Source organism: Nerophis ophidion, linkage group LG22 (genome assembly GCF_033978795.1).
Source record: "Nerophis ophidion isolate RoL-2023_Sa linkage group LG22, RoL_Noph_v1.0, whole genome shotgun sequence".
Lineage (NCBI taxonomy): Eukaryota > Metazoa > Chordata > Actinopteri > Syngnathiformes > Syngnathidae > Nerophis > Nerophis ophidion.
The window spans coordinates 9,846,256-9,866,495 of NC_084632.1; the positions used below are offsets into that span (position 1 = coordinate 9,846,256).

At 40.4% G+C, this 20,240-nt stretch overlaps 1 protein-coding gene across 1 annotated transcript in view; it reads left to right on the plus strand.

Moving 5' to 3' along the window:
• The window catches only part of safb (scaffold attachment factor B), a 34,069-nt gene that overhangs the window by 2,795 nt on the left and 11,034 nt on the right, over positions 1 to 20,240 (plus strand). The window contains exons 2-14 of the mRNA XM_061883230.1: positions 246 to 336; positions 2,645 to 2,709; positions 2,777 to 2,968; positions 7,224 to 7,283; positions 7,354 to 7,393; positions 8,093 to 8,552; positions 8,868 to 8,911; positions 8,992 to 9,080; positions 12,790 to 12,939; positions 13,070 to 13,155; positions 19,810 to 19,850; positions 19,938 to 20,014; positions 20,093 to 20,235. Of these exons, the coding sequence (XP_061739214.1) occupies positions 246 to 336; positions 2,645 to 2,709; positions 2,777 to 2,968; positions 7,224 to 7,283; positions 7,354 to 7,393; positions 8,093 to 8,552; positions 8,868 to 8,911; positions 8,992 to 9,080; positions 12,790 to 12,939; positions 13,070 to 13,155; positions 19,810 to 19,850; positions 19,938 to 20,014; positions 20,093 to 20,235 (1,538 nt within the window). The remainder of the gene's footprint in view (positions 1 to 245; positions 337 to 2,644; positions 2,710 to 2,776; positions 2,969 to 7,223; positions 7,284 to 7,353; positions 7,394 to 8,092; positions 8,553 to 8,867; positions 8,912 to 8,991; positions 9,081 to 12,789; positions 12,940 to 13,069; positions 13,156 to 19,809; positions 19,851 to 19,937; positions 20,015 to 20,092; positions 20,236 to 20,240) is intronic.

The following is a 20,240-nucleotide window of genomic DNA, read 5'->3' on the forward strand; positions in this document are numbered from 1 at the left end:
TTTACTTGAACATGTAAACAAAAGCATCAATGTCTAGTTACTTCTTTACACTGTGTTCTTTTTAATGATATACATTATTTAATAACTGAAGTATCAAAAGTATCGCTATTTTCATTTGATGGTTGATATTCCAGCATAAAAAGCTGATATTACAGTATACCAAAGTTGCGTTGTTGCAAATTTCCTTCGCGTTTAATGGTCTTGCAATGTAAGTTGATTTTTGGCTGAATTATGTGAACATGCAGGCTATCGAGGAGGAAGGTGGAAACCCGGACACTATTGTGATTTTGCCGGAGTCTACGCCGAAAAAAGCTACACCGAGACGGGCTGCCAGAGGTAAAACTGTTGTCATATATTTCCGTTGTTGTGCACCAAATTGAAACTTTTCAAGACAATGTCAAATAATACTGTTCCTCCCATCTGTTCCAGACACCCAAAAAAAAAATTCCAATCCAACTTTATTTGCAAAGTACTTTAAAAACAACTCAAATAATAATGATTGAAATACTTAAAGCAAATCTAAGGCACAGAACATGCAAGTGAAATAGTACTGTACATCTTTTAAACGCTTAACATAAGACCAAAAGGCATAAAAACCAACGAACAATGAAATTACATTTGAATATCAGCTTAAAATGGGAAATGCACTTTTTTGTAATTTTATTGTTCACAACCCTATGTGAGACAAGCACACATGTTTTTCTGTTTTTAATGCATTCTAACTCATAAACGCCAACCACTAACTAAATTAGGGTTGTCAATATCGGATTGGCCGCCGATATTTGCATAAAAATGCGTATCGGCAAGGCATGGGAAAATGCCGATCCAGATCCAGTTTTTTTTTAAAAACTCCGGTCCGCGTTTTCCAACGCACTGATTTAAATACTACATTCCACTCTTCTGCTGCTCCCTACACTCCTTTCCGCATTTTCCAGCACACCTTCAAAACATCCACAGGTCTGCTTTCTAAAGTTATGGTAAAATGTCAGCTGTGTGGGATTTTTTTACCCTACAAAACGAAAAAGATGAAGAGGTAGAGTGTAAAACATGCCACAATAAAGTCAAACGTGGTGGTAAAGTTGTAAGACATTTTAATGACTCTTGCAAGTGAGAGGCTTTTTAGCACTCCTCATAGATGAACACAGGAGCAGGCTGACACTTGAGCATCTTGAAGTACTCGTCTTTGTTTGAAAGAATCTCCCCATTATGCTTGGACTTAAATTGTTTGCCCCCCCCCCCCTCCTGACTGGAGCAAACATTTTTAAAGTTTACACTTGTTCAAGAGCAAGTATTGATGCTGAGTTATAGACATTTTATCCCACTCAGGTTGTTTGTGTGTTTTGCTTTTTTTAATGTTTACAGCATTATTTGCACTTTCTACTGTTCACTTTTTTACTGTTTAATGATGCCATTTCTGTTAATATTTTGTGTTTATCCTTGAATACCAACTTTTGTGTATTATTCAAACTCACCTAATTCAGCTGGCTAGTTGTTATCAAGAGTACAAAAATCCTTTTCAGCATGAATCTGACAACTAAGTTGGCTAAATAACTTTAAACTTTAATACATAATCGGATAGGCCTGTATCGGCCAGTATCTGTATCGGATCGGAAGTGCAAAAACAATATCGGTATCGGATCGGAAGTGCAAAAACCTGGATCGGGACATCCCTAAACTAAATACAATCTAAATAAACATTACTATATAAAGCTTTTTTTTGTTCTCACAATTGTTGTAAGGAAAAAAAACACTATTCCAATATAACAATGTTCCAAAAACGCAGATATTAAAATGTAACAAAAATAACCTCAATTACATGCACATTGACAGAGGAGCAGGGAGCGGAGGGACAAGGCGTGCCCGAGTTAGCAGCAGAGAGATTGGTAGAGGTGCACTGTTAGCACAGCAGTGAGATTGGCAGAGGTGCACTATTAGCACAGCAGAGAGATTGGTAGAGGTGCACTGTAAGCACAGCAGAGAGATTGGCAGAGGTGCACTGTTAGCACAGCAGTGAGATTGGCAGAGGTGCACTGTTAGCACAGCAGTGAGATTGGCAGAGGTGCACTGTTAGCACAGCAGAGAGATTGGCAGAGGTGCACTGTTAGCACAGCAGAGAGATTGGTAGAGGTGCACTGTTAGCACAGCAGAGAGATTGGTAGAGGTGCACTGTTAGCACAGCAGAGTATGTTAAGTTCATTACTTCTTTTTTAATTTGAAATCAAATGAATTTTCCAACCTGCAAACAAGGTGTTTCAGTTTCTGATTTTGAAGTTGTTTGATGTTGCTCTTGTGTTGTGTTGTATTGTAATGGATTGCAAGTGTTTATGATGTTTGTGAGCAGGAGTGATGCACACGTGGTAGAACTGTGTGTTTTGTTGTGATGTATGTTTCTTGTATTTGAAAACGATATGCTGCATCTCAAGAAGCAATCCTGAATAAATTGAAGTTGAAAAAAATCGATCACATCAAGTTGGTATCGATCCAATACTCGCGGTATTAATATTTGAATCGGTAAGTCTAGCCCCACCGCACACAGCACGCAAGTGATTGAGCACATTGGCTTGCTTGAAAGTACAAAAAACACATTTTGATAATGTGACTTCATAAATGCTTGCAGTGATATTTGTCCAAAACATTTTCTCAGATGTAAGACAAGACAACGATGAACTAGAGGACAGCAATTTAGAGGAGGAATCCCAGGACGGCAATGTAAGTTTTGTTAATGCAGCAGAACTCTGACACTATCAGGCAGTAAACATAATTCCTTTCTACTCAGGACGAAAATGAGAACATGCACGACATGGATATCCTTGACATGAACGTGCTGGATGAAGCAGAGAATACCGGGGGAATGCCCACTGAAGACGACGACGTGGACGAGCTGGGGTGTTTGCTCCATGAAGACGAGGGGGATCATCTCGGCACTGGTGATGATGAAGACGAGGTAACTCTCGACTCTGATGATGAGGTGAGAAACCTTTTGGCTGGAAAAAAATAGCGGCCAGGAGCGCTGTGTTGCTTGTTACAATATTTTTGGGATGTTTTGATGGCAATAACCAGTTAATTGCACTGAAAGCATATTTGGTAACTTGGTAGGACATTTGAAATGGAGCCCCAAAAATATTGATTATCATAAACACTATTTGGAGAACACCTAAAAGATCAAAAAAGCAATACTAAAATCGTTTTGTAAAATGTCTTCTGTTTATTTTCTGTTTACATTTACATAATACACTACGTACAAATGTTTAAATGAATGACCTGTAATCATCCATTGCTGCAATACCGTTGTTTGCAGTAATCAATATATTAAATGTTTCCCAGTTTATGTAACTGAAGGGCAGACTTTATCTGACTAAAATGAGTGCTGTCAAACAATTAATTTAAAATACGATTAATCACACTATTGAATTTGGATTCATGAAAATGAATCACAGTTGCTACAAAAGCTCTGAACCGATACGGTACCAATTCCCGGTACCTGGGAAGCAATAGCGGTACTTTTTTTTGGGTTAATACATATTCATTGTTCTTAACGCAGCTTGGTTCTTCTGCCTGATTGTAGCTGAGATAATCTCCAATCTTTTTTCTAAAAAACATTTAGCTATTTTTAATTCTTTAGCTAACAAACAAAAGAACAAAATGTGAATTAGGTGCTCTGGTTTATTAATAGGACATGTATAAACGTTAGCAGCAAGATGAAAATACTTGACCTTTAACAATGGTGTTTTTATAGGTAAACATTAGGGGTGTAACGGTACGTGTATTTGTATTGAACCGTTTCGGTACGGGGGTTTCGGTTCGGAGGTCTACCGAACGACACGGACATGTTAAGTAGCGCACCGCACTTTGTGTAAACAATGCACACCAAACCAGGAATTGATTTACGTGGACCCTGACTTAAACAAGTTGAAAAACTTATTCGGGTGTTACCATTTAATGGTCAATTGTACGGAATATGTACTGTACTGTGCAATCTACTAATAAAAGTTTCAATCAATCAAAAAAACACCACACGGCATGCTAGCAACGACTGGGCTATGATAGACTGACCACACCTCCTCTTTTCACGGGATATGTCCTCTTTGCGAAGCTGTCCAGGTGGAGTTTCTTAAATGCCTCAAATGTCCGGCATTTTAAGTTAGGGTTGCGTGTATTTTCAATGTACGTTCAGGGTTAAGAAAGGGTTAAAAAAAATAAGTGCTACACGCAGCAACATTCGTGAGGGAGGGGCAGAGACAGAGAGAGCGAGAGAGTTAAGATAAATGCGCATGCGTCGCCAGGCTCTGCTTTTTACCCAGAGATTTATCAGGTTAAATTTTTTATTATCTATAGCAGGGGTGTCAAATGTGTGCCCCAGAGGCCATTTGCGGCCCACAGCTAATGTTTTAAAGGCCCACGGCACATTCTAAAAATACTATTAAAATGAACAAAAGTGAAATTAAAAAGCTCAAAAGCTAAATGTAATTTAGAAAAAGTTGCAACGTTGACTAATAAAACAAAGCTGTTTTTTAAAAAAAAAAAAACCCTCAATGCTCAAAACATAATATTGAATCAAAATCAATGTTATGAATTATTGACCTATCCAAGTTTCCAATTACTTCACATCAAATATTCCACTAAGAAAAATATTTTTGGTGGAAGATTTAGCAAATTTGTTAAATGAATAATAAAAAAATGTATACTTGGTTGTTTTCTTACTGTACCGAAAATGAACCGAACCGTGACCTCTGAACCGAGGTACGTACCGAAACAACATTTTTGTGTACCGTTACACCCCTAGTGAACATTATAGGACTCACACACAAAGATTTTAGCCATAAACACCAACCTGCTTCATGATGCTGTATGCTGAAAATTACTTTAAAAATATTAATTATAGTTACTCGCTAATTTACCCCAAAAATTATTTAATTACTAATGGAATTACTCTTTAATAAGTGTAATTCATTACTAAGGAATGTAATTATTGCGCAACTTTAAAAACATTCAAATATCTGGCACAATGCAGTTAAGGTAGTTGGTGTGTGCGTGTGCCTTTTTAAAAGGCGGTGCCTGTTGTCTAGTGACATCGAGTTAGGAGTTGATCAGAGCTCTTTTGTTAGCTTAGCAGGTTAGCAGCAGCAGTTTGTCCACTCTTGACAGCAACTCTTTTGAATCTTTCTCTGGTTTGTGTTGCTTCTGCGTAATAAGTAGATTGAATATACTGTCATGGCTGTATATTCTGGTCAACAAACGGGGTATTATTTGAATGGCAAGTTTGTCACTTCTATCATTGATTTGTTCAATAGTCCCTCCCACCCTTGTGGTTATGAGCGCGAAGTGCAGTTTGTGTCAAGTTTTAAGGTGGTGAAAAAATAAGTCTTTTACTGACCAGTTCCTCCAACTAAGACCATGTTTCCTTGCCTGTTCCAAGACTTTGAGGTCTCACACAGCCCCGCTACAACTACTGGCCACTCCCAACACACACACACACACTGCTGTCAGCGGGCACAGTGATCAGTGACACCGCTGCGTCAATCAATTTTCTATTTGATTAATTGTTATGGGCTAAGTTTATTTCAAACATAATACACATATTGACGCACATTTTTCTCTATTTTGATCAAATTTGGATGGATTTATTTCAGGAGCAAAACGCTAATTAAAGGTCAAAATCTGTATTTGCACGTTTGCTACTTTTATTTTATTTTTATTTTTAAATACGCCATGACCTATTTTTAGTTGTGAATGCGACTACTCTGACCTTAAGGGAGTTTGGCTAAGTCCGCTCTCAGAGCTGCTGGAGTGATCACCAAGTGTCTAAGTGACATCAGGCGCAACACGGGTACCGTAATATTGCACTGTTATATTTTACATGACTTGGTGCCTGGTAGGACCGGCAGGATTCGGGTGGTGCCAAAATTGACCAGTCACTACTTATCTGTATTAGTTTTTGTTGACAACTGCCGTGGTTGTAATCCACCAGCGTTAGCCCAGTCAGGGTGTGTTTTTAAATGTGCTATTTTCCACCTTTATTGTAGGTATTGTAGCGCCGCCTTGTAGTTGTTTTTGTCATTAGGAATGTACAATGTTGTCTCATTTTTCAAACATTAACAACATAACGTAGTCAATTACATAATGTAGTTATTGATTTGTGATTGCTTAATTTTGTGCAGCATAACTTAGAACACCTCCAGTGATTCAAAAAAACATCCCTAATATTTTCCGTGCTCTATAAAATGGTGTCTTATTTTTGTTAAAATAATGCCATTTCATAGCTAAAACAGCACTCTATAAATAGATATAAACTCAGGTTAACAGATATGAGTTATTTGAGTTGTGTTGAGAAGTGGCGTTATGATGCCATCTACAGTACGGATATGGAATGACAAGCTACACAGCCAGTCCCGTTTTATGTGGTTGTAAGTGATGGCCAACTCAAGGCATGTAAAACAATAGAAATAAACAGATCTTTTCTGTGGTGCTCCTAATTTATTTGTGGCGGGTCACCAAAGTGAAATAAACATATGGGAAACATTTTAATATTTTCATATAATCTGATCAGGTTTTTTTTTCTTACCAGCTAGAGAGAGAAAAAAACAATTTACTGATTAGTATTTTGTAAAAATTGACAGATTTAGCAGTTGAAATGTAAAAGAATCTTTCCAAAATTTGTTTTGTGTACATTTAATATTAAAACCCTGCCCTTAGCCCGAGTGCAGCTTGGATAGGCTCTAGCGACCCCACAAGGGACAAGCGGTAGAAAATGGATGGATGGATGTTAATTGGGTTACATACAAAGCTCCTATCCAATCAATATTTTCCACCTCTTTAATACAAAGCTTTTAAAAGGAGTCTGTACATTTAATATTAAAACCCTGCCCTTAGTCCGAGTGCAGCTGGGATAGGCTCCAGCGACCCCGCAAGGGACAAGCGGTAGAAAATGGATGGATGGATGTTAATTGGGTTACATACAAAGCTCCTATCCAATCAATATTTTCCACCTCTTTAATACAAAGCTTTTAAAAGGAGTCTGTACATTTAATATTAAAACCCTGCCCTTAGCCCGAGTGCAGCTGGGATAGGCTCCAGCAACCCCGCAAGGGACAAGCGGTAGAAAATGGATGGGTGGATGTTAATTGGGTTACATACAAAGCTCCTTTCCAATCAATATTTTCCACCTCTTTAATACAAAGCTTTTAAAAGGAGACATGATGAATTGAAAATGTTTTCTTCACCAGATGCATGAGTCGGGGATGTTGGATAAAGATGAAGATATGACATTCTCGTCCCTTTATACGGTACATATATTTGCATTAAAAAAGAATAAGAAGAAAGTATTGACTTTAAATTTGTTCTTTTGTGTTTCAGTCTGCGGATGCAGGTGAAGACAGCCTGATAGAAGAAACAGGTAATGTAGATCAAAGCTCTGAAGGAGACCGAGTTCTCTTTTTAGCGCTTAGATGAAATGCAAACACTTTTTTGACATTTTACGAGTGAGAGACTGGAAGTCCAAAGGTGATTGCTGATTCTGTGTCGCAAATGAGGTTACGTGTAATTATTCAAACTGCAAAAAACCCCAAAAGGCCCAGTTGCCTTTTTCCGGCCTGTGTGAGGGTTACCACTTTTGATGCACATTAGCAGCAATTAATAGAACACGAGTTAGGATGAGCTGCTGTAGGAGGCCTGCGGTGTTTCCAGGCTGCCGCTCAGAGACAGCGAGCAAGCGTGAAGATCCATCAAGGCCACAGGCACCGTTTTACTTGACTCAAGATGGATGTGAAAACAGTTGGACCTGAGATTGAAGTTTTGCTCAATGCACGCTGGAAGGCACAAGCACAAGGACATTTGCAGCAATAATCTTTCACCATGGACCCTGCCTGCTTTGGATCAGGCCAACACACGCAAGAATTGGTCCCCTAACTTCTACATACTAGGTTGTCCTCCCCCCTTTGGGCTCTCTTCCAGTCTCTCCATAGGATCTACTTATAAGAGCTCAGGCACGTGGTCATGACGTTCCTAATCCAGGCCTTGCCAGTTCCTCCTTAACCATTGCTGTGTTTCAGAAGTGATTAAACTCTGTGCCATTCTATTCCTGTTAAATCCGTAGAAAATGACAAAGTAGCTGGGTCTTGTTTATCTGAGCCGCTTATCGAAGACCACCACCAGAGCCGCGAGACGAGCGCCGAAGAACAGGCCGCCGCCACCACCACCACCGCCGATGCCACCGCTACCACCGCCGCAGACGGGGAAGACAAAGTATCCACCAACATGGGAGCCAAAACCGACCTTGCTGCCTCCGGGGACGCGGAAATCGACAAGGGCGCTCTTGAGACCGACGCCAGCGAGGCCGGGGACACGGAGAAGGTCCCAGAAGAGACATTGGACAGTGAAAAGGGCTCACAAGTTGTTAGTGTAAGCGGACAGGACGCTGGGGGTGAAACTGTTTGTTCAGAATTGGGGTCTAAGAAGGGGGATGAGGAAGAGAAGAAAGAAGACAAGGCCGCTGCGGATTCATCCTCGACAGTGAAAGAGTCATCCTCTGTAGAGGGCGATGATCAGAACAAGAGGTTTGTTTCTTTCTGTCTACTAGAAACCAAAATGGCTATCTCTCTTGCATTGGCTCCTTTGTGCTAGTAAGAATTGGATGATCTTTTCAAGGTAAAAAAAACAATGCTTTTGTCTTTCATATCTCGTTCCCTGCACACATTTTTATCCATACGTAAGGCACCGGGGTTGTCTGGGTGGAGTCCTGTTTACTCACTTGTAAATCGTTCCCTCAACGGCTTGATTGTTTCCGTTATTGTTACGAGGATGCTCAAGTCTACGTTTTTCTGAGCCGTTCTTGCAAACTTCCTTACTAATTTTTGTCTGACTTTGTCTAGTTCTGAAGGCACGGAAAGCAAGGATGAGTCAAAGGACGATAAGGGTGAGTGTGTTCTTTCCGTGACAAGTACTGCACAGGTCCGACTTTTTCTTGTTTATTATGACCGTCTTATTTCTCATTAGCCGTTGGGAGCAGGAATCTGTGGGTCAGCGGTCTCTCGTCCACAACCAGGGCGACTGATCTGAAGACGCTATTCAGCAAATATGGAAAGGTTGGTGCCAATTCAAGCTTCTGAGCATGATGTCCATTCTTGGAATTTGTATCAATGAGCAGATGTGGTGTTTCCCACCAAACTGAATTCTCATATGTGGTGTTGGAGGGGCAAAAATGTTTTCCGCAGGTCATTAAATGCATTATAGAAAAATTATGGCATTAAAAAGCATTACATTAACAATAAAATAAATCGCACTATTATAGACCTTGGCCAATTGATTAATGAATGAACGATGACATGCAGGTATCGTTAAATTGCTGTGTCGGTAAGCGTATTTTTCTTCGTCTGTGCTTTAAAGATATTTATAAGATGTCTCACTCAGCGCAGCGCATCGCTCTAAGCAGAAGGCAGTATATATTTGAGACAATATCGCCATGTGGGTATCTTTTGATGTGCCTTTGTTATGGCTGTTAGCTCTTCTCTGCACCTGACAGGCGGAGCACAGGGAATCCTCTTTGGCTCCCCCGGCCCTTGTGTGTTTACGTAGGCTTTTCTGATGCACCACAACAAACTTTAAAAAAATAAATATGGTGGCACGGTGCGACTTCTCGTCCTGAATGATGCAATACTTTGATCAGAGAATGCATTTGGCCATTGGTGAGAGACGACAGCTATATTTAAACATATATCAATTTCCTTGAGAACCTATATTCCTCCTTGTAACGACTATCACTAATCTCATCTGTTCATGGTGTTAACCTCTGTTAGTGACTTAGCATAGCAGCTAGAGATAGCTCCTCTCTGCCGCTCGCTCGGGGTGTCAAATGTTTAGCTACAACTGTTTAAAAGTGCCTCTCACCTTAGCCTGTGTGGACTAAGCCACTCTAGTGCAGCGACTGGTGGCTGAAATGTAAGTATTAAACTTAAAGGGGGACATTATCACAATTTCTGCAGGGTTAAAACCAATAAAAATCAGTTCCCGGTGGTTTATTTTATTTTCGAAGTTTTTCTCAAAATTTTACCCATCACGCAATATCCTGAAAAGCGGCTTCAAAGTGCCTGATTTTAACCGTCGTTATATCCACCCGTCCATTATCCTGTGACGTCACAGCGTGACCACACAGAAACAAACATGGCGGATAGCACAGAATGGTATAGCAATATTAGCTCGGATTCAGACTCGGATTTCAGCGGCGTAAGCGATTCAACAGATTACGCATGTATTGAAACGGATGGTGGAAGTATGAAGGCAGGTAACGAAAACGAAATTCAAGAAGAAACTGAAGTTATTGAGCCATATCACGACAGACAGCGGCACGGGAGGAAGTGAGGGCGAATTTGGCGATCGCTTTCTAACAACCACTGGTATGTGTTTGTTTGGCATTAAATGTGGGTGGAGCGAAAGGCTGGATGCAAATATAGCTACAAATGAGGCATAATGATGCAATATGTACATACAGCTAGCCTAAATAGCATGTTAACATCGATTAGCTTGCAGTCATGCCATGACCAAATATGTCTGATTAGCACACTCCACATAAGTCAATAACATCAACAAAACTCACCTTTGTGCATTCATGCACAACGTTATAAGATTGGTGGACAAAATGAGACAGAAAAAGTGGCATTAATCACGTCTTAGCCAACATATCCAGGGGGTTTACCTCGCTCGTCTGCGGGAAGAGACTGCCGTCGTCCCTGAATAGCTCGCACTCCGGCAGATTCAGTGGTGGTCTATTTTCCAAAGTTTATCCCTTGAAATGCATCTGCTTTGAGTGTCGTAGGAGATCCACACATTCTTGCCATCTCTGTCGTAGTATAGCTGTCGTCGGTAAAGTGTGCGGAACAAACGAGGGACTTTCGTATCTTTTGGCCATTGGTGCAACTTGAATCCGTCTGTTCGTTTTGTTACACCCTCCGACAACACACCGACGGGGCATAATGTCTCCAAGGTACGGGAAAACAGTCGAAAAAACGGAAAATTACAGAGCTGATTTGACTTGGTGCGTGTAATAAGATTGAGTAAATGGCGGATTGCTTCATGTTGTGACATCACGGGTGAAAGGTATCGCTCGGCAGGCTATCAATTGAAAGGCGTTTAAATCGCCAAATTCACCCTTTTAGAGTTCGGAAATCGGTTAAAAAACATGGTCTTTTTTTCTGCAACATCAAGGTATATATTGATGCTTACATAGGTCTGCTGATAATGTTCCCCTTTAACAGCCGGCGGCTTTTACTGCAGTGAGCGAGTAGAAGCTCCATCTATCCCAGCGCACAAGCGTGAGGCTAAAAACGCAATGAACAAAGTTAATTAAAACTGCTTTGACATAATAGCGGCTAACTACTACTGCTAATTACTCTACGAATACACAGCACGTTACTACTTACAACACAAATAATCTTGAGTATTCTTAACACTGGTGAAACATTTGGCCAACCTCGAGCATGTTCCACGTTTTTTTGAAGATACCGGTATTTACCTCATACTGCCATTCGGACTAAAAAATACCGTATTATCAGTTTTGGTCCACATTGCCAAGCCTTAATTCCAAATAACTACCTGCTGGTGTTAATGTCAGTGTGATATGATCATTTTTCCTATTGTATGTGAACACACCTTTTCGGCGGAGAATAAGAAAGTGTTGTGTGTCTGGGAGAGAAGCACTGATGCGGATGCGTGTTCACAGAAAATACTTGTTGGAATTGGGCCCGTTGTTATCATAAAATTGGCAATAAAAGCTCATATGAATGTCAGCCGCGTGTCTGAGACCCCTGGTTTATACATAGCACAAAGTAAAAAAAAAACTTAGCATGCAGTGTTATTTCATTTTAAATTTCAAGAGTTTTGTGGCTCCCATTATTTTCTTTATTTCGCGAAAGAGGTCAAAATGACTGAGTGATAAAGGTTGCCGAATATGGTTTAAATGTACGGCAGTGAAAATGAATTTCCCCAACGGGGACCAATAAATCTAAATCTAAAAAATACTTAACGTTAAAAGTATATCAAGCAAACCTTTAATAAAGTGATCACTGCAAACGTGTGCATCCTTGACTCCGCTCCTTTGGATTGGAGTGCTTGCCATTTTCCTGTCTTCTTTCATTAAATCTTGACATCTTCCGCTTTTCTTGATTTTTAATTTTTGCGTTTTGAGTGATCTCAACATCCTAAACAAAGCAAGCAAAGGGCATTTTTCTTCGAGAAAGGCATATTGCTGCCCAGAACGCTATGACAAAAGACACTCGCTGGCCCACCACTTTGAGTCTCATGTAGTTAGAGTCAGATGTGACATCCGGTGATTACAACCTCCATCCATTTTCTACCGTTTGTCCCTTTTGGGGTTGCGGGGGGTGCTGGAGCCTATCTCAGCTGCTTTCGGGCGGACACAGGGCCAACACAGACAGACAACATTCACACACTAGGGACCATTTAGTGGTGCCAATCAACCTATACTTGGTAAATACAGCAACAAAGTCAGAACATGTCAACGTTGATTCCTGTTTTGATCTTTTGTGTGACAGGAAGCTGAGGGACTTTCGCATCTAATAATTTGTAATTACAAGCTTCTTTCACGCAGCCCCGGTATAATGTGTCAAATGTGTTAGTGGCAGAAGTAAAAAGAAGGCATGGGAAACGCTGACAGGGGTTGTGCATGGATGTTGTGTTCTTCAATAGACCACAAAATAATTTTCGTTTTTTTAAAGATTATTACAATAAGTATGCCTTTTTCAAATTATGTCATGTCCGATTTCCTCATCCATTGCCCAGGTTGTTGGCGCCAAGGTTGTGACCAATGCTAAGAGTCCCGGGGCGCGCTGCTACGGTTTTGTCACAATGTCCTCCACAGACGAGGCCGCCAAGTGTGTCAGCCATCTTCACCGGACCGAGCTGCACGGCAAGATGATCTCCGTGGAGCGGGTTAGTGGTGTCCCCATTAAATCTAGTGAAAGTGTTACACGTGCAAGAACGCGCAGAATAAACTGCAGTCTGAACCCCTGCCCCTTCTCCGACGCATTGTGAAAAATTGAGTGCTGTCTACATGTTGCAGGCTAAAAATGAGCCGATGGGCAAGAAGCCAGCAAACAGTGATGGCAAAAAGCCGGGCAGCGATCGGAGACATTCTTCTGACACCAAGTAAGCTTGAGAAATGATTGCTAGAGTTTCGTAAAACATGTCCCCACCAGACACTGTCACAAGTACAGTCCAGTCTCACTGAGACTGGCCTCTGCTGGAATGTTCTTCATTAGATGTTCTGAAAGATTTCTCTTTGACATGTTCTCATCCATTTGTGCATATTTTTATTGATATTCTCTGTTTTGCCATGCCTATTATTTTGATGCTTGCTTTGCACAAAACAGAAGGTGACGGTGTGTAGGTTATAATTGCTGCGTAAGTAGACAGTAGTGACAATGATAAACACATGTCGACATTGTTTAAAATAGAATGAATGCCTTTTGGGGCTGATTACAGGGTTTATTAAGACATACAGTACATATTAGAAGCATTTTCACTGAAGTAGAGCACTGCTTGTTTTTGAGTTTTGTTTCCATTCCACAGCGCACCTCCTTTTTTGATGACATTTTCACTTTTTTGAGGGTTCGTCTTAAACCATTTTTACATCTTAGATATAACACCTTTTGACTCTCACATTTTATGTCAACAGCTGCCTGTGGGGGACCCATAAATGGGTTTGATTAAGATTGCATGATATAAATGATATAAACTTGGTGGACGATACAAATTTTAATGCTATCATTATATCGTGATAATGCATGTTAAAACATTCTAGCTGCGTCCCGCAGATTTGAAAGCAACAAGCAATTGACTGCGTCCTCAAATCTACGTAGCATCCTTGCTAGTGGCTAATGTCCCTCCATTGTGCAAATCCACTTCTGAGTCAGCAATCCTGGCTTCCATAGCAGCAAATAAACTGTTTCTTGCAAGTATTGTTATCGCTGCAGGATAAGGAATAGCGTGTCATGCTACATGACACACTCTATGATGATATGCTAACCACTAAAATAGGGCTCTTGAACGTAAACAAAGATGGGTGGATCGATACAAATATAGACAATACCAAGTATAGCATTCGTTTAAGGTTGACACTACAGTGGTTCATTCAACCTTTTATATCATATCAATAATTCTTTTGTAGTGTCTTTTGATAACAAATTCAAGAAATAAGTATTTGAAAATTAGAAATAAAGAATTATGGGCCTATGGCGGAAAAACAAATGGCCAAGAGTAGGAACATTCTTAATGTAATTGATATTGTTACACCTCCATTTTTTTCTTGTCTGATTTATAATTGTGATCGAAAATGGAATCATTCACTTATCTTGAAAATTTGACGTATCAGCATTGGTGTGACCGATAATGCCCCTGTAACACTTGGCATTAGATTGATGTAGCGTCGAAAGCTCATGTAAAGATTCCAGACAACAGAAGAATTAGTGCTAATTACCCTGAAACATGTTAAAGCTACAAGTAGCCCAGGGATCCCTGACCTGCGCTGTTAAGCGGAATTACACTAATTTTTTTTAGCCAAAATGTTATTTCTTTGTAGATTTCTGTATAAAACCACTGAACAATGCAATTGTCGGTCGCTTCCGTTGACATTCGGGAATGGTCAGAAGTAAAATACAGCGAGACTTTGTGGCTGGAGGGATTTTTTCTCGAAATAACACGTACGTGTCTTTGTGTGTGCACACCCAACGCAGCTTTGCCGTGCAGTTCATCCGCGCTGGAGCCTTTCTGGGTTTCGGGGAATGAGCAGCTCGCTGCTTAAAGAGGCATTCAAGGGGGTGCCTGTTGGCACACTGTGGGTCAAAGTAATGGGATTTATTTTTCCGAATATTTTTAGGATGTAGTGAGGTTGCCTCTACACTAAGACTGTTAAAGTTATACAGAGTATAACCCACCTAACCTTATCCCTGTATACACACACACACACACACAATTCTTTAAGACCCCCCCAAGTCCACGGGAGCAATGTGATGTAGTAGGCATGTGCGGAAAATGGCAGACGCGGATATGTTACCTCATAGTCACCTCTGACCTGGAAGTGTGTCCTTACGCAGCTTATAAAAATTGAAGAGATGCAAGCAAAATGTTCATTTCGATTCCGAAAATGGCTGTGAGTGTAACCAAGAAGTGGGGTTTCTTTGTCTGGACCGATGACAAGGTAGAATTGTTACTGAATGTAACAAATGATTACAAAAATCATGGATTGGGAGTCCTCGCCATGGAAGTATGGGGACATTCTGTCGCGTTTTCTCGAGTGGTACCCCTCGCCGGTGGAGACCAGCTCAAACAGCAAAGATTTGGACCGAAACGTTGAGTAATCGCTTGAAATACGTACATTGTGGACAATAACTGATAGTCTGCTTTACCATTCGCTGTTTTCCGAAGTATTCCTTCGTCGGCCAAGTAACACAAAGCACACGCTACCTTTTTTTATCACATCCAAGGTAGCCCGCATTCTCGTTGTCTCTCTTTCCACAAATGGTCGAAGTTTTTCGCTAAGTAGAATCACAGCTGACCTGGACATTAGAAAGTTCTCTTGCCATTCCTCTGGCACAACACACTCCTTGACAAACATATCCAGCCAGGCCTTATCCAAAACCGTCGCTCAACATTGCTATGTTGCCGTCTGAGATGTGTTGTATCCCAAATAGCTGCAATGGTGCTTTTCCTTCTCTGAGAGTATTCACGAATGGTTTCTACAAGCGCCTGTACATGTAGAAGAAGGAGAAACAGGGGCATGGCTGGATGATTCGCCTTCATCTTTCTAGTGGTTACCTCCGTGTGGAAAACGGTTGTTATGAAGCTGGCTGTGTTGTGTTGTTTCTGACGTCACTTCCTATCTGAACTCAGTTTATTAATGATCAATGAGTCCATATCGAGCTAAGAGCTGGAGATTCAAGAAATATACTGTGCAGTGCACTTACCTGTGTAAAAAAAAAAAAAAAATCCCCAGTAGGGGAAACTTAAAGAGTGGGTTAGTGTGGTTTATGCGTTTAAGGCTTTATCTGGCTTAATATAGACTGGGCCAATGGTGGGAATCTTTGGGCACCTCACGATTTGATTACAGTTACAATTCAGGAGCTACGATTCGATTAAAAATATGTAATTGATGCATCTTTAATTTATGTATATTGATGCATACTTTTCAAATTGTAATCAGACAATATATCGATGCAGTTTTACATTTGTTTTCGTTTCACTAAATAAGCGTATCACTTGTAACTTTTAAAAACAGTGAATTTGTAATAAACAGTTAAATTAAATCCCATCACATTATCAAATGAATGGAAATGTGTGCACAAGTGAAACACAAGTGCTCTATAAAGGAGTTGTTTGGATCTCTCTTAGGTGGCTCGTTACAGTCAACCAAGTGTTAGATAAATATATGGATTGATGTTTATTAATTGCAATGCATATAAAAATTATTTCCCCTACCTCTACCAAGCAGCTTATCTTATGTCTCTCCTTCCCAGTGTTCTCACGCCCTTGCTAAACTGTCTTTCAGTTGCCCCCATGGTGGTTGGCTGACTGCTGATTTCATATCCAGTTTTAAAATATCTCAGACAAATACCCTAATTTTATTGCAGCTGCCAAAATCGTGTCCACGTTGGAAATTCAATTTGTGCAGCTCTAGCCCAGTCAGTCCTTCTCATTGGTCACTCCGCTTAGTAAGCAACAATATGGCTGCTGTTGACCAGTAGATATTATGTCTCATGATTGAAATCATGATTTACACAACTAAATCCCCATTAACTTGTATGGGATCTAGAGCTGAAAAGCACTGTATAAATTATGATTGGGAATTTATTAATTTCACAAGTAATAAAAAGGTTCATGTTATAATTGGGGGGAAAAATAATCCTACATCCATGACTTTACTAAGGCACTCACCAGTTCAAAATAAAATTGAAGTTTTTACAATTACAATATTAGCTATGAAATGCCTTATTGTGATGTAGTGAAAAGTTTTTCTCAAGCTAAACAAAACATTGAACTAATAAAAATAAACTACAGATGTTGTTAATTTTGGAACGGCAGTGAAACTGCGAACGGCTCATTAACATTAGTTTCCTAATTTCCTCAACATAAACAATGAACTATTGATGCTGTGGTACAGTCATAAAAAAGAGATGTGGCTTTCAGTTTATAGCATCTAATAGGTTGTATTCTCCTGACGTCACGTCTGGTTTAAGACTGCGAGGCTCAAAGTGGAGGGTCAATGAGCGTTCATTGTCATAGAGTTCTGGGCGGCATTTTGCCTTTCTTGAAGAAAAATGATCCATGCATGCGTTTTTTAGGCTGTTGGAATAGTTCAAATCACGAAAAGGATCGGTTTCTTCAGAGCTCCTCGATGTAATGGAAAAGGGCGAAAGATGTTAAAATATTATGTAAGACAACGACAAAAGGGGCACACACTCCAGTCGAAGACGAAAGTCTAAGAACCCACAAGTTTGCAGCACATACACAACGTTGGCATCTATAGTCATATTTTGACAAAGACGAGGAAAAACATGCATGCTCGTAAAGTGTGTACAATAACAGCAGGAGCAAACATAGCCGTAGACGCCAAGTTAAATCATGACACGCAACATTACCCAAGCAAAAACGATGCATGATTTATCCGGCAGAATCTTGATACCAATTTCCTTGACCCAGCAACACAAAGTTGTAGACCTCCATGCTGTTTTGTCTTGTAGAATGACGTCTAGAGGACCACACAGTTGGACTTCGACGTGTCTGCAAACTGAGCTCAATCTGCAAATCTTATTTTGATAAAGTATAAAGATAATTTATATTGCATAGCTTGCATTTTTTGCTGCTATCTGCTTTTAATGGGCGGTATAGCTCGGTTGGTAGAGCGGCCGGGCCAGCATCTTGAGGGTTCCAGGTTCGATCCCCGCTTCTGCCATCCTTGTCACGGCCGTTGTGTCCTTGGGCAAGACACTTTACCCACCTGCTCCTAGTGCCACCTACACTGATTTAAAAATGTAACTAAGATATTGGTTTTCCCTATGTAAAGCGCTTTGAGTCACTAGAGAAAAGCGCTATATAAGTATAATTCACTTCACTTCAATGGTAAGATCCATGCCCCTTGCATATTCCGATAGTTTTCACTCTGTTTGCTGGCCCACTACTTTGTTCAGTTCTGTCCAAAAGTCACATGTCTAAATGCAACCTATAGATAAAAACCATTGGTAAGCTTTCTTGCATTTTTACAGAATTTTTTTGTAGGAAATGTCTTCCAAAGTATCTTAAAAATGTTAAAATCTCTTCAACCTCAAAAAGGGCCCCTTGATCCCTGGCTGGTAATTTTCAATTCCTTAATTACCTGGAAACCCGATATTATCAAGTAAATCAATAATAGTTTTGAGAAAACAATACAACCGGTAATTATGCAATATGCTACTGTATACATCAGCAGCCAAATTAGGAGCGTTTTTAACCTAATTTTAAAATGGTTCTATTATTTATCTACCAATTGATATATGGTGATCTATATCATTGTCGTAAAAAGTTGCTATATGTATATATATATATATATATATATATATATATATGTATGTATATATTAGGGTTGGGTATCGTTTGAATTCGAACGATTCCAATTCTTTGTTTCGATTCCGATTCCTGACGATTCTCGATTTCGATTCTTATTGTACCATGCAGGGATCAATGTGTTTGACAGGTAGTCCCTGGAAGTTGGTATGTATTTTGGGTTGAGAGTTTTCACCCTATCCCTGCAAACGTAAACAAACATGTAATGTTGCTGTTACTGTTTAGCCCAGCATCAATTAGCTTAGCTCTAACGTTATTGCTTAACGTTGGAGATTCCAACTCTGAAAAGGGATGCAGTCTTTTGACTGTGTGTGCAGTGACCATTCTGTGGCACCGACATCTTCCCAATTGGCGCTACGGTGAACAGAGTACGCTGAGCACATTGCGGAGCCTGGCTAGCAGGTTGTAAATTGTCTATGAAAAAATACGCGGGCTAATTTGTTAGCTGCCTCAACGTTGGCGCAAAACACATTATTTATTGCATATATACTGTTTTACTTACCGGATTCGGACTGCAGTGCAGTCACAGAAGTGCCAGGCTGGGTGTCGGAGCCGGAGCCAGAGGAAGAGGAGGACGGTCGGCGCAGCGCGTCGAAGACGGGAGACGCATTTATTTGTACTCCATGAACTCGGAGGTGCTTCATCATGTTCGACGTGCACCCTCCTAAGCACGAAACAGTGCTGTCGCACCTGTTACATTTCGCAGATTTTTCCTTTTTTTTTTTTAGTAAAATAAAGCCACACTTTCGACCGCCAACGCCCGCTATCCATGCTTGACTGACTCGCTCGGCTACATAGGCTCGGCTATGCTAACACTTCCAGCGGTCGGCGCTTCTTCGTTGGTGTTCAGCGGCTTCTTCTTCCGGTCGGCGGACATATTCTTTTTTTCCGCAGGAATCGAAACTTAAACTTTTGAACGATTCCGGGAGAATCGGAAAGTTAGTCCTGGTTCCAAACGATACTCGATACCCAACCCTTATATATATATATATGTATGTATGTATATATATATATGTATATATATATATGTACGTATGTATATATATATATGTATATAATATTTTACTATACAGATTTTAGGCTTTATCGCCCATCTTTAGTTTAAATACCTCAACAAGTTTAGTGAAACTCATGTTGTTTTCAAACTGAAAGCAAAAGAAAACGCATTTAAATTTGACATCCGCTGACAAGATTGTCGTTTTGCAGGTCTGATGGAAAGGATGAGAAAGAAGGAAAAGATGGCAAAGGTGAGGTGTTTCTGCTAGCTTTTCATGACAAAAAAACAACTTGAAGTTCATTATCCTCTCTAAACTGATGCTGGGTTTGGTTACCAGGAGACGAGAGGACCGTCGTCATGGACAAGTCTAAGGGGGAGCCTGTCATTAGCGTCAAGGCCAAAAGCAAAGACCGAGTAAGTGAGATACGCTTCCAAAAGCAGAATTCTGTGTGATGTCGGTGTCACTAATGTCCTTCTCTTCTGTCCATGTAGAGCTCAAAAAGTCAGGACCGCAAGTCCGTCAGTAGAGATAGGAAGGAAATCTTGTCCTTCGACCAGATCAAGGAGCAGCGCGAGCGAGAGAGGCAGAGGCAGCGCGAGCGGGAGATGCGAGAGGCGGAGCGACGCAGACTCACGTAAG